The sequence below is a fragment of the Macrotis lagotis genome, chromosome X (assembly GCF_037893015.1).
Source record: "Macrotis lagotis isolate mMagLag1 chromosome X, bilby.v1.9.chrom.fasta, whole genome shotgun sequence".
NCBI classification, from domain to species: Eukaryota; Metazoa; Chordata; class Mammalia; order Peramelemorphia; family Peramelidae; genus Macrotis; species Macrotis lagotis.
The window spans coordinates 429509131-429524631 of NC_133666.1; the positions used below are offsets into that span (position 1 = coordinate 429509131).

At 35.2% G+C, this 15501-nt stretch overlaps 1 protein-coding gene across 5 annotated transcripts in view; it reads left to right on the forward strand.

Moving 5' to 3' along the window:
• Positions 1 to 15501, forward strand: part of PXDNL (peroxidasin like) — a 586539-nt gene that overhangs the window by 87031 nt on the left and 484007 nt on the right. Inside the window, exon 2 of one of the 5 annotated variants that reach the window (XM_074206822.1) lies at positions 311 to 500. The exons of the other annotated variants lie outside the window; for them this stretch is intronic. Coding sequence (XP_074062923.1) covers positions 454 to 500 — 47 coding nt within the window. The 5' untranslated portion in view covers positions 311 to 453. The remainder of the gene's footprint in view (positions 1 to 310; positions 501 to 15501) is intronic. 5 annotated transcript variants of the gene reach the window in all.

Genomic DNA, 15501 nt, shown 5'->3' on the forward strand with positions numbered 1-15501 from the left:
GACACAATCAAGGATGCTTGAGGCTTCTAGGAGGGAAGCCTGAAATAAGAAATTGATGAATACTTCAGGAAGTTTGCCATATTCTCAGCACTATATTAAGTGCTGTTGTGGGTATAACAAATATCTCCCTGCAGAGTTATAAGCTTAGATTGAGGAAACAAGAGTAACAGAGAAGAAACAAAATTGAACATAGCAAAATGAAGTATGATTAAGTATTTAATTGTTTGGAACTTCTTTTAAGTGCCATAGAGTATCATAGGAGAAGACTGATAGGAACAGACTTGGAAGGGTTATTGTTTTTTTTTTTCAGGGAAGAGAACTTGGTTCTGGACATAGTGGATTTGAAAAAGAGAAATTGTACTTCACACAGTTGAAAATACGTAGATGGAGAGTTCAAGTGAGAAGTCAGGGCTGCAGATGTTGACAAAAAAGACATAAGCATTGGGATAATGAATGTGGAAACACATTCCAAGCAAGGGAATGGTTTCTTTTTCACTTAGGTAAGTTGGATCTTCCATTGCTGCTTTGTATAATTAAACTTGTTGTTTTGATGGAATGCAGTTTTCATTTTCCCAAAGAATTACCTTTGTGTTTTAAAGACTTTCACTTAGATAGTAAAGAAGTTAGCACTGTTATATTTTACCTTTTCAGATAATCATTTGAAACTATAAAGGAGATCTGGGAAAACTTTTTCTATTAAGTTTATTTTAAATCACATTTTATGTTTCTAGATACAATGAGTTTCTTGTATTTTTTCTTTTCTCCTTTTACTTAAGAGGCCATCAAAATAGGGTGATAATGAATAACTTTCTTACTTTCCTTCTGAGAGTTGTAGGGATCAAGTGAGATCCTTATATTCTTAAAAACAAAATAAAACAAATTCTTTAATAGAAATATATAGATTATGTTGTAAAAATTGTAGTAGAAATAGGAAGAATTCTCTCTACAACTCTCTCTGTTGGTGATACTACTTTTGGGAATCATGTTCAGTTGTGGGTATCACTTTTTAAAACAAGAATATTTAGAGAAGAGAAGCCAATTCCAGGACCTTTGAAACCATACTATAAGATTGTCAGTTGATGGAATTGGGGATGCTTAGCTTGAAGGGAAAAAAAAGACTGTCTTCTAATACATGAAAGACCATTATAATGAAAAAATCTCATACTAATGTACAGTTAAAGAAAGTGTAAATATGAATAGTGAATGGAATTAATATGGAGATAGATTTTATTTTGTTATAAAGAAGTAGTTCCTGACTATTAGATTGAAAAAGAGACTATCTCAGGAGATAATGAATTTCTAGTTAGTTCAAATTTCCAAGTACAGGCTGGATATTCACATGGGGACTATTACTCTATTTATGTTTTGGTGTCTTTCTTCATACTTATTTTTTTTAGGTTTTTGCAAGGCAAATGGGGTTAAGTGGCTTGCCCAAGGCCACACAACTAGGTAATTATTAAGTGTCTGAGACTGGATTTGAACCCAGGTACTCCTGACGCCAAGGCCGGTGCTTTATCCACTATGCAACCTAGCTGCCGCTCTTCATACTTATTTTCACAACTTTTTTTTGTTAAGCCTCTTACCAATATCACCCTTGAAGAAGCAGCCTGTCTTCCCTCTGGCATGATTAAAAAAAACCCACTGCAACTTTGAGAGATCTTAACCCCTTCCCTATTTCCTCAAAGGAGAATCATAACTTACATGGTTTGATAATCTTTGGATTCTAAATCTTCTTTGTCTTTATAGGACATTATGTTCAGAATTTCTTGGACTCTTCAGTGCTGTGAACCATAATTTAAAAATAAGGCCACAATTTTTTTTGCCACTTAATATGATTTTGGAAATATGGTAAGGAAAAAATGCAATGAGCAATTTAATTAGCAGTAAATTAGAGCACTCATTTTTGTTTGTTTCAGTGGGACATTTTTGTCAGTGTGACTGGATCTTGTATAGATGGATTAATGATAGTTAGTAAAACCATTGGGGAGATGATGAATCTGATTTCTTTCATTGTAAATGCAGTGGTGTATCAGTCAAGTCTTTAATGAAGAATGGATCGTTTGAAGCAAGTGATACAGAAGGTCTGTGTATAATCACAAGTATCATTTGTCCTGACACTTGGCATGACAGTGTATGCTTAAAAGGGCTGAATTGTCCAGGTATCTCCAAAATGTTGGTGCAGTTTAAAGGTTTAATAGACTAAAAATGCACTAAGATGATTGCATACTCTGTATATTTGGCTTAGGATATGTAGGATTTGATTTTGTTTGTAGTCAGTATTTATTTGGCTAAGTGCAAAATGAGTTTCCTGAATAATATTTAGATTTTTTTAAAGAAAGCAGATGGAAGTAAAAGATAAAGTAAAATTTGGCATTTAGTACTGATGTATTTTATCCCTCTCCTAATCTATCATCAGACTCTTTGAGAGTTAGTGAATCAGTTCTATCATACTTCAAGACATCAGCCTGGAAACATAAAACCAAACTAAGGTGCTTCTTTTTCTTCCAAACTGTGTAGTTATCAGCAGTTTGCAGATATTTAGAGCAAATGAGGAGCTTGCTATGATTGAAATCTGGGCAAAAAGAATGTTTTTGTTTTTTGTTTTTTATTCTGACTGTGTTACTATTTGAAGAGTTTTGCTAATAACCCATCTGCCTAAGATTTTTATAGACTTATAAAACACCCATTTTTTAAATGTTCAAAAAATGTTAGAAGAATATATCTATATTGTATTAGCTATGTGATCTCATTGATGTGGGTACTTCTTTGAGTAGTGCTGTTTATATGTCATATATACCTTCCAAATTAGTGTGACTTGGTTTCCCAATAATCTTTAAGAAGGGTTATACTCAATTCTCACTACAACTTTGGGATTTAAGCATTTTGTACCAGTGTCACACTTAGGATATCTCTGTTAATTTTTGTTTTTAGTAGTGATTGACTTGTCTTTCTTTCTTTCTTTCTTTCTTTCTTTCTTTCTTTCTTTCTTTCTTTCTTCTTTCTTTCTTTCTTTCTTTCTTTTCTTTCTTTCTTTCTTTCTTTCTTTCTTTCTTTCTTTCTTTCTTTCTTTCTTTCTTTCTTTCTTTCTTTCTTTCTTTCTTTTTTTCTTCCTTCCTTCCTTCCTTCCTTCCTTCCTTCCTTCCTTCCTTCCTTCCTTCCTTCCTTCCTTCCTTTCTTTCTTTCTTTCTTTCTTTCTTTCTTTCTTTCTTTCTTTCTGTTATTCTACTCTTGTGGTTTATCTATTTATTTATTTATTTATATGATTATTTGTTTTCTAATTATATACAATAGTATTTTCTACATATCATTTTTTGTATTGAATTTGAATTGAATTTTACAATTTTTCCCCACCCTCCCTTCCCTCCTCCCCAAAGGTAATTTGTTAATCTTTACTTTGTTTCCATGCCATGCTCTGATCAAAATTGAATGTGTTGAAAGAAAAATCATATTTTGAGGAAAAAATAAAATATTAGAAATAGCTAAATTATGTAGTAAAGGAGACAATTTTTTTAAAATTGAAGTTGTAATAGTCTTTGGTCTTTGTTTAAATTCAACATTTCTTTCTCTGGATTGAGATGGTATTCTCCATCACAGATAGCCTCAAATTGTCTCTGATTATTGCACTGATGGAATGAATGATCAAGTCCATCAAGTTGATCATAACCCCCATGTTGCTGTTAGGGTATACAGTGTTCTTCTGGTTCTGGTCATCTTGCTCAGCATCAGTTCATGCAAGTCTTTCCAGGCTTCTCTGAAATCCCATAACTCCTGATTTCTAATAGACTAGAACAATTTGTTCAGCCTTTCCCCAGATGATGGACAGTTATTCAATTTCCAATTCTTTGCTACCACAGAGCTGCTATGAATATTTTTGCATGAGTGGTGTTTTTACCCTTTTTCATGATCTCTTCAGGGTATAAACCCAGCAGTGGTATTGCTGGATCAAAGGGTATGCACATTTTTATTGCCCTTTGGGCATAATTCCAAATTGCTCTCCAGAAACGTTAGATGAGTTCACAGCTCCACCAACAATGCACTAGTATCCCACATTTCCTATAACCCTTCCAACATTGATCATTGTGCTTTCTTGTCATATTGGCTTTGCTATGCTTTTTAATACACACACATGTATGTATACACACAAACACACATGTACACATACATATTTATTTTTTCATGGGTGATGTTTTTATGTTAGTTCTTATATGCAAATCATCATTGTTAATGTTTCTGTAACCAGCATTTATTAAATTCCGAATACATGTCAGGCCCTATGTTAGGCCCTTAACAAAACAACAACAACAGCAGCAGCAGTTAGCATTTCTATAGTATCTGATAAGTGCCAGGCACTGTCCTAAGGTCTTTACAAATATCTCATTTGAGCCCTGCCATTATTATTCCCATTTTACAGTTGAAGAAACTGAAGTAAGCTAGAGAAGTGACTAGCCTAAGATAGTACAACAGATGAACTCAGGTATTTTTTATTCAAGGTCCTGAGGTTAATCCACTACTTGGGATACAAGGTTGAAATGAAGTTTTTGCTTGACCTATGCTTCTCCAATGTTCTTTGGGTACATCTACAATTTTGACTTGTATTTGGTGCTTTTTCATGATTTACAGCCATCTAAAGTAACCACTAGAACAATTGTGTTAAAAACATAGGGTTTTATGTTAGGGTAGCAAATAAATTTCATTTCTTTTCGCGCTGTACCTCAGTTTTCAACACCAGGCCTCAAGAGCTCTTGAGATGTTCTTATCTTGGAACATCACAGCCCCTTCTGTCACTGGTGAATTCTTATGGGGATTTCCATTTTGGGGAGAGGCCCACACACATATCAACCTTCATTCCCTTGTCAGTTATGTTTCTGACTTTTTAGTCTTCAACACCATGACACCCTCATGATTATTCTTTCCACTCTCTTATCACTTCCATAATGTGTGTGATCTTCCTTCATTAGAGGGTAAGTTCTTTTGAAGGTAAAGATTGGCTTTTTGGGCTTTTCTTTGTATTCTTAACACTTAGAACAGACCTGGCATTTATAACTGCTTATTTCCTTGTCATTGAAAACATTGTCCAATTTCCCAACTGTAATTCAAACTGTTTATTCCTCATTTTTAATTCTGGTCCCAATTTATTGTCTATCTGTTATAGCATTATAATATTTTGTAATGGTTGTTATATTTTTGTCACATTCTGAGACTTTATACAGGTAGCACAATGTCATCTTAAGACAGGAGTATATGAATTACCATTCTATCCATAGGGAATCTGTCTTCCATGTGGACTTTTCAAAAGGCACATTCCTTGATAGAGATAAATGCTTTTGGTGGTAATAGAACTCCCTGTTTTACACATTACATAATATTGATGATCTGATGATAATTGAACAGTTTTCTCTAAGCTAGTAGTAGTAGTAGTATCTATCTATCTGAACTCTAGTATGATTTTATAATAAACTTGAGAAACACTTTTTTAGATGATAACGCCAGGGTTATGTTTTGCTGTACTAGTCAAAAGATTTTTTTATAAGCAAGCAAGAAACAAATGCTGTGTGAACTTGTATTTTCTTTCATATTGATTCCCAACTTGTTGCCTAATGTGAAATCCATATGTTTACTAGACATTTTACCATTGTTTGTTTTCAAATAATGACTACTGATAACACAATTATTATCATGTGACTGTCCATGAAAATTTTTAAAGTTAAAAAACTGGGAGCCATTGCTCTTCATCTTTCAAAGTTAGTATATGGTTTTCTATAGAAAAAAATTCAAAAGCCTTTTTGTTCCTTTTTATATTTTTAACAAGAATACTTCAATAGGTATGTGGATAATTACATTGATTTGTTTTAAGGGCTGGGGAGTGGAGCACTCAACTCCATCCAAACCTTTCCTTTATAGAGGACAGGACTGCACTCTGTATAACAAGATGATGTTTTTTCTTGAAGAAGACCATGATATTAAGGAAATATTGCCATGATGAGCACATGAATTGGATTTGAGTGACGGGGTGCTGGGCTAAGTTACCAGCCTCACTTTTTCCTCCAGAGCCATCTGGGTCCAGTGGCCAGATATGAATATGAATCAGGGTTTGTACTCAGGTCCTTCTAACTTCAGGGCCAGTGCTCTACCCACTGTGTTCCCTAGCTGTCCCTAGCAAATAATAGGACAAAGGAAGGAGGAGATATCAGGAGGGAAGAGCAGTAAAGGTAGGAAAAAGACAAAACTCTCCCAAAGGGGTAAAGCTGCATTTTATTTTCTCCCATGGAAACTGCTAGACTATGAAGATAGGATGCTTTTCAATATCTACAGGGTCCCAGATACACAAACAATTTTCTAGTCTTGCACAGACTGACCAGTGCCTGTCTTGACTCCCAAAGACATTCAGGGAATCCAATTTGGAATATAAACAACAAATTATGACTGGGGTGGGTGGTGGGGACTTCATTCTTGACACATTCCAGGGCCTCCTGCATGTTCTGGGTCCAGTGTTTCTGAAAAATTTGGCAACTCAAAAAAAAAACCCAACCAAGTTCAGGGGACCATTTAATATCCCTTAATAGGAGCCATTGAAGTCTGAGCAGGTTGACATGCTCAGACCTATACTGTAGGAAAATAACTGGCAACTGAATGGATGATGAATTGGAATATAGAGAGACTTGAAGAATGAAGACCAATTCACCAATGGAGCCCAGTTTCCTGAGATAATACAGGAGAGATGGGGTGAGGGTTTGCAGTGGGGTGTTGGCTATTTAAGTGGAGAGGAGGGCAACTATAAAAGAGATATTGAGAAGGTAGAAATGACAAAATTTAGCAATGGTTTGGATATCTAAATGAGATTTTCTCCTGGAGAGTCAGTAAGCAGCTTGAGGACAGGTGCCTAAGGGAAAAAGAATGTGAAAAGAAAATATCCAGGAAACCTGACTGAGCTGAATGTGAGAGAGAAAGGAAAGATAGTCATAAAGGTTGGCTTAGTCCAGCCAAATGGCATAAGGATCCATAGTTCTCTAGCAGGCCTAGACTGGGAGCATGTGGCACTCCCATTGGAAGGGAGAGAGAGAGAGAGAGAGATTGATTTCCTTGCAGGACGAAGGTAGGGTGAAGAAAAGAGGTTTCTTTTCCAGTCTGACTGACTTAAATGCACTTCTGTAGCAGTTTGGCCAAGGCTGGTACTTGGGGAGTGGTTCAGCACCTAGCTCGAGGTATTGTCCAATAGGTAAGTTACGTGCTGGTGTTTCCTGTTCCAAGGTGCGTGGCCTCTAAGTCCAACATGTTTCTTGTGGAAAATGACTGTCATGCCAGCACAAGCTTAACTCATCAATGACCAAGCTCAGGTAGCCTGCAAACCAGAAACTGGAGGAGGTGGGGAGAGCTGAGACTGCTCTCATCTTGACAAATTCACATTTAATAATGGAGTCACTTTGAGCAACAGGGAGTTCCCCAGACAGGCACAGGCAATATTTTTCCTTCTGCAAAATTTGTTTCTAATCACATCTCCTATGTCCATAATTCCCTGCATCAGTATGAAGATAAAAGAGGAGAGGTCTCAGGACCGAACCAGCTTTCAAGAAGATGAAGACACTGAGGTCCAGAGAGGTTATTTCATTTGACTCCTGCCAATTGTAACTCCACTATATCTTAGTAGACAATCTTTTTGCTTTGGTGTGACTGAAAGAATAACAACACCAAAACAATAACACTTCATGTTGTGGCTGATATTTTAGCAATGAGCTCTTCAAATTTAAGGAGAAAGACACTTGATCTATCTTTCCTCCCATGCTGGAAGCCTTTGAACTTGGTAGGCCTGTCAGAATCTATGCTTTGCTCTGGTAACATTTGAGAACCTAGATATGTGAGAAAGACTTTAGTAGAAGAAAATCTAGAATAGAAAATAACATTTAAGGTTAAGGGTTATTTAAGGGGCCTTAAGAGAACTTCATGTAGTATTTTTTTAGATCAAACTCCATCTTTATAAATATATATATATATATATATATATATGTATATATATATATATATAAAGTATATGTATATATCATGGTACTAATGAAGTCTAAAAATATTTTGGGGTGTGGTCTAGTTTTCAGGTTCGAATGTGTGAAGAATTCATGAAAGACATTACTCTGGCCCAGAAATAATTAGGGACCAGAAAAGTTCATTTACATGTTACTGAAATTAACAGAAGGTAAGGGAGAGAGAAAATAAAAACAGTGAACTGATCCCTGAGGTAATGAGCAAGAAAGTAAGTAAAAAGAGTTAGCAGCAGCAGCAGCTAGCCACTGCCACAAGGGAGTGCAATATAAAGAAGAGAAATTAGGGGCCGTTGCAAGTACAACTGGGTTGGTAACAGAAGCATCCTTCATGGGTAAAGGCTGCATGCAGGACATGTTGTATGTGCTAGGAAAAGAATAAGGGAGGAATTATGGGAAGGGAGTTGAAGTAATTCTTATCTCAGTGGGTTTACATCTCAAAGGAGCTGAAATATTTACATCTCAGTACTCACACCTTTTCCAAGGGATAGCCCTTTGGGGGGGTGAGTTTGGGAAAGAAGCTAAAACATTTACTTTGAGTTTGGGAAAGAAACTAAGATATTTACATTTTAATAGGGGTTGAGGTGCTAGATAACAATGGGATGGAAGTACTTCCTCTACTTTAGTACCCTGATGCCCCTTGCAAGGATTAATTACTTGGAGTCAGTAAGATTTGGGTTCGAATCCCCAAACATACACTTGTGAGTTGTGACTTCATTTTCCTCATTAGTCAAATGGGAAAAATGAGAAAAAACATGCATTTATCTCACAGGACTGAGTGATAATCAAGTGAGGAGGAGTAAACTGTGCTATGCAATCTCAAATCTCATACACATCACTTTTTACTATGTTTATTGGTTAAAAGAAAAGTTTCTTCAAATAAGTAAAAGTTAAATGTCATCATATAAGCATTCTGGATATCTATTGAATAAGCTAATTAGTCCATCATTAACCCCCCCCCCCCCAACACATTTCAGACCACATTGGAATCTGGGAGAAAGACTGTGCTGCTTCTCTCCCTTCTACTATCTTTAAAAGTAGTTGAGAACACCAATGAAAAATTTAGTAAGATTGTTAAGCTTTTGTTGAGCATGAAAAGGCTAAAATAATGAAAATTAGTATAACTTGCAAATTTGTAGTACTACAAAGGATGAAAAAAAGAATGTTTCATCTTTTTAAGATTGATTACATTTAAAAATGACAATTAAAGAAATTTACATGTGTAAAGAACTTGTTACAAGGGATACAATACTCAGCTTTTTAAAAAATAATTTTGGACAATTGATTGAGAGATTATGATTTATTGATCATTTCCTTTAGTTCATTATGTTTTTACAATGTTATTTCATACTACAAGAATAATTACCCAGTCAATCAAGCATTTATAAAACTTCTTTGTGTCAGACAAGTACATAAATCTTATTTTGAAATAAAAACTATGATGGATATTAGCTGAGGATAGGAATAAATGATAAAATGTTTAGATAGATTAATGTCAAAAAATGTCATTTTCTTGTGAAAATACAAACATCAACAAACTTTTGTTAAATGTAAATGCATACTATTGGTAAATATTTGATTCTCTACTTCCCTTTTTCCAGTAAACCTCTAACCTTCTGTGTTTACACTATAAGATTCACCTTTTTTACCTTGATTAAGATATTGTGTCTGGATGCAGAAGAATTGGAATAGTAATGAGACTGATAGAAGATTTACTAGCTTGGTTTCTGTGATAAAAAGCAAGCTCTGAAGAAAACTAGACAGTAAGAATGTCATGATTATAATTTGGAAAGACCCACAAGTGAGAGGCTTAGATTATTTTGATTCTATCTGGCAATGACTTATGTTGAAAAATTGGTCAATTTAATAATTTTGTGTTGTTATCTGGACTCCAACATTGAATAAAACATTAAAATTATGCATATAGACAAGAACCTTAAGATAATTTATAAATAAATAGATTAATTTGAATAAGGAAAATTCATTCTACTTCTAGATCTTTAATTTTACTTTTTGAAAATTGTATTAGGGGAAATAAGATAATAATGATGATGATATTTTCTCTTCAACAAGCAAATTAAATCCCCAAAGCATTTTGGTTTGCTAGGTCTAATAGTTGATATCACTTAGGTAGTAATACAGGTACAAATGTGTTCAGTTTAAATGTGGCCCTAATGATGATGTTTATCCTTCATTCTCAAGGAAAGAACATGACATCAGGAAGGTGATGCCATGACAAGCACACAATTGGATTTGAATTAGGGGGAATTGTGCTAAGTGACCATTCTTACTTTCTCCTCCAGAACAATCTGGGTCCAGTGGCCAGATATGAATTAGAACTACTAGAGATACCCTAAAGGAGAGGCAATCAGGATTAAGTGACTTGCCCAAGGTCACAGAGCTAGTAAGTGTCAGTTGTCTGAGAATGAATTTGAATTTCTGTCCTTCAGACTCCCAAGGCAAGTACTCTATCCACTGGGCTACCTAGATGCCCTATTATAGCTTATTAAAAACAACTTTTCATTATAAAGGACAAGTTTTTTTTTTGAGTGAATTCTTATTTGTGTTTTACAGTTGAGTATATATTCAATTGAATACAGACTCACAAGTAAATCAGGTAATGGATTTAAATAGTGTATTAAATAGAAATAGCTAGAACTTATCTTAAAACCCAAATATGATTCCATTGCTTCCAATCTCCTCAGGCATATTGTCCACATCTAGAAGCTTTGGATAATGATGACATCTTGGCAACTCCACAGCAAATGGGATGAGGATCATAAAAAAGCCTGAGGTAGAAAACATTAAGCTTTTTTGCTGATAAAGTATGGCAAAGATGTTCCTCAAGGAGGGGAGAGAACACTATGTCCTTGAAAAGTTTCTGAGCATTATTATATGCTAGTTGAAGGGTAGCTTTACCCTGTAGCCAAAACACATTAGAAAACAAGTGGAGGGAAATTCAGAGGTTTCAGTCAGTTTATTTATCATAAATTTTTCTTTGTGTGTGTGTGGTTTTTTCAAAGATTCATATTAATGCTTCTGAAGACCAAAGTAGAAGAAAAAATAACTCTTTGCCATATACTTACCAGTTAGTTCATCAAAGTTATTTTATTTTTACTATTTTAAAGGAACTAAAAATAATACTGAAAAAACAATATTTTCCCGGGAAAAGCCTGTGATCAAAAGTTGAATTCCTGTCTTGACTCTACTGTACTTGACTCTACTTGTCTCCAGAACAGTGGAGGTTATGATCTTATTTTGCTCTGGTCAGAACCAAATGAGAGGATTGTTTTTAATTTGGCATATTAAAAACGTCATTGACTAACTAATTAGATCCATAAGTGGGTGATTTGAAACTATACTACTGAGGATCAGTTTATGGAATTGAAAATGTTTAGCCTGAAGAAGTCTTAGGAAGGATTCAGTTGCTATTTTCAGACATCTGAAGGATTGACACTCAGAAGAAATTTAGATTTATCATTCTGTAAGGTTTCAGTAGGGAGAATGAGGAGCAGTTGTAGTAAGGCAGATTTTGGTCTACTACAAAGATGAAATTTCTAGTTTAGATCTGTCTACAAATTGAAAGGACTGCCTTGGGGAAGGAGGCTCAGGGTAGAGGGAAGGGAAGGGAAGAAGTATTTATTAAATGCCTACTATGTGCAAAAACCTATACTACATGATTTGCAAATATCTCATTTGATCTTGGGAAGGATAAAGAGTTTCTAGAACCTGGAGGTATTAATAGAAAGTTCAATTGACAACTTGTTGGGAATGTTGTAGGGAGATCCTGTTAATAGGAGTTTGGGTGAAATGATCCCTGAGGTACCTTCTTTGAGGTTCTGTGATTTTTCTAATTCTATAAATGTGATAGTAAAATAATCAAAACTTGAGAAAAGCATGAATGAATTATTATAACACTTGAATACTCTCAGGGAAGCCCCAGAACCTACTTCATTTTTATTGTCAGGTCAAGGAAAATTGTCATTTTTCTACTCATTTTAAAAAAATCATTCTTTTCCCCCACCTTAACTGTAATATTGATCAAGAATATATCCAGAATCAGACTTAAAAAAGACAGGAATTCAATAATTAAATACATGTAGTAGCAAAAAAGAAATGTTTCCACTGATTGATTGTAAATAGAAGAAAAAAAAACTTTGACCCACACACAGACATGGCTAATAAGTCCTCTCATTCAGGTATGGGAAATTAATTAAGGAGAATGTGAGAATCTAAACTAGAGAGAAGACTTGTATAGGTTACTACTAGAAGATAAACTCGAGATCCTAGTAGTTTTTTTTGGTGGCTCAGTGATTAAAGGCAGGAAGATTCCTCTTCCTGAGTTGAAGTCTGGCCTCAGATACTTATTAGCAGTGTGACCCTCGCCAACTCACTTAACCCTGGCTTCCTCAATTTCCTATATTATGAGCTAAAGAAGGAAAGGGTAAGTTACTCTGGTATCTCTGCCAAGAAAACCCCAAAATGGGATCACAAGAGTCAGCAGGACTGAACAATAAAACAATAATGAGATAAGTGCAGAAAGGTAAGTGTGACTTACGAGGGTATCACTAAAATCTGACAAAATATATAATAGAAGTTTGTACCTTGTTTAAGATGCACAGGTTGGAAGATGCAGAAACATTCATCATGAGAAGTAGGCAGATATGGCAGAAAGTATATAAGAAAATATCAAAGGAAAGAGATGCAAAGGTGATATGGTGGTGAACATAAACTACAAATCATCAGACCAGCTGGAAGGGTTAGATAAATGATTTCTGACTGAGATCATACATTTAACACAGGAGGATGACCAAGTTGTGGTGGTGAACTTTACTAAGCTGGGCATCTGTTTTGATTGTCTATGCCAAGAGGGGAGTCAGTTTAAGGGGGATGGCATGCTTCAAGGAAAAAAATGAAATTTGAGTGATAGCCCTACAGTTAATTCTGATTCAGAAGAAAAGGGTAAGCTGTCTAAAGAGATGAATATGATTGAATAGAAAGGCTTATCAACAAACATATTCAAAACATGTATATATATATATATATATATATATATATATATATATATATGAATTGAAAATATGAGAGGCTTAATAGTAAGTGTCATGAAAGCTAAATTTCCATATGAGTTAAGACTTGTGACAGAGCAAAGAATATTGGCTTGGGAGTCAGGGAGATCCAGGTATGAATCTCACCTCTGGTATTCACTAGCAGATTGCTTTTGTCTTCAGCTGCATAATAATAATAAAAATAATAAAATAATTGATAATAATAATAATATAACAATACTTGTAGTTCCTACTTTACAAAGTGATTGAGAGGCTCTAATGAGAGAATGCATTCAGAAAGTGCTTTGCAAAACTTTTTTTTTTTAAGTTGGCTCAATGGATAGAGTACCAGCCCTATATTCAGGAGGACTTGAGTTAAAATTAGACCTCAGACACTTACTAACTGTATTTAATCCTGATTGCTTCCAAAAAGAGAAAGAAAATTGCAGATCCATTAGGCAAGTGTCACATTCTGTTTTTGCGAGAGGAAGTTTTTCCAATCCTCAGCTAGCTTGATGTGCAATAGGCTATGCTGCCTTTCTGGAGTTCATAGCAAAGATACTGGAAAGGTTTGCCAGTTCCTACTTTAGTTTATTTTAATAGTTTTTTTAAATGTTATGCTTCAGGCCAGCTTTTATTGTATTTTAATTTTTCCAATTATATGTAAAGGCAATTTTTAATATTCAATTAAAAAATTTTGAGTTTCAAATTTTTTCCCTCCCCCTTCCCTTCTCTCCTCCCTAAAAAAGGCAAGAATTTTAAATAGGTTATATTTGTGTGGTCATATTTCCATATTAGTTATCTTGTAAAAGAAGAAATGGACCAGAAGAAAAAAAATACACAAAAAAGATGAAAGTTAAAATAGTGTATTGATATCTGCATTCAGCTCTTTCTCTGTATGTATATTGTATTTTGGTTTTTTTGTTTTTAGATTTTTGCAAGGCAAATGGGGTTAAGTGGCTTGCTCAAGGCCACACAGCTAGGTAATTATTAAGTGTCTGAGACCGCATTTGAAACCAGGTACTCCCGACTCCAGGGCTTTATCCACTATGCCACCTAGCCGCCCCCTGTATATTGTATTTTGAATCATGGATTCTTTGGAATTGTTTTGGATCATTGTATTGACACACAGGGTTGTGTCTTGTCTATGATCTCACAGCTAGTGTCAGAGTCTTCCAAATTCAAGACGTTGCCATCCAGCTACCCTAGGGACACATAGTAGCCTTCGAGTATTTCAGAATAAAAATACTAACAGGTACTATTCCTATCTTTACATATATATGTTAGATAACAATTAGGTGGTTATAGTGGTTAGAGTTTTGGATCCTGGGATTATGAACCCCTGAGTTCAAGTCTAGATATGTGACTTTTAATGTTATTATTAATTGTGCTGTTAATAAATTATGCAGCCAGTAATTTTAATACTAACTGCCAACTAAGCACTTGGGATAGAAAGTAAAGTAAAAAGTCCCTCCCCTCAAGGAGCTTATGGTCTAATGATTAAGACAACATAATTAAAAACAAGCATACATGGTAAATTGACCAAATGAATGAAGAATAGTTTATTATTTGTAAAGATCTGCATTAAACTCTGGAGATGCAATAGAAAAGCAAGAAAGGTTCTTGCTTTTAAGGAGCTTTCATTCTAATTGGAGAGAGAAATATACAGAAGATTTTAACTGCACATTATATGGAAAGACTCCATGGACCTTAGGGTAAAGGGATAAAGCATATGGTAATGCCTCTTTAATCTCTTTTCTTCCCTTCCCTCCTTCCTTTCCTTCTTTGTTCCTTCTCTCCTTTCATTCTTTCTTTTCCTTCTCCCTTCCTCTTTCCCCCTCTTCTTCCTTCCTTCTTTCCTCCCTCCCTCCTTTCCTCCCTCCCTCCTTCCTTTTCTTCTTCAAAATGTCACTGTAGCTCACATGAATCTCTTAAGGAGTAAACTTGAAAGTTAGGGAATGTCTTTTGCCTCTGTTTGTATCCCTAGTGCTTGGGGCAATGCCTGAGACTGAATAGGCTCTTAATAATTATTTATAGACTGATAGCACTTGCAGGAGTGGTTGCTTTGTTCTATCTCCTTAGGAATCATTTCCAAGGACTATGATGGTGGACATGAGACTGGAAGAATTTCAGGCCACTAGATTATTTTGACCTGAGTAGGAAGGGAAAATTTGACCAACATGGTGGTGTGGTGGTGATTCAATTTTCCTGGCATGTATTGCCTCCTGTTTCTTCCTCAGGATGTTCTACTGTTTCACCCAGGCTTATCTCCCTGACCTGGTGATAGGGATGACTGGTCCCTTCTCCAGTTCTTGCCTTTTTAGGGATGATGGCTGTGAGGATGGGAGGAGGGGGAAAAAAAAGAAATTCCCACAAGAACTTTATTTTATATTTAAAAGAAATGGCAAATTGTACATAATAGA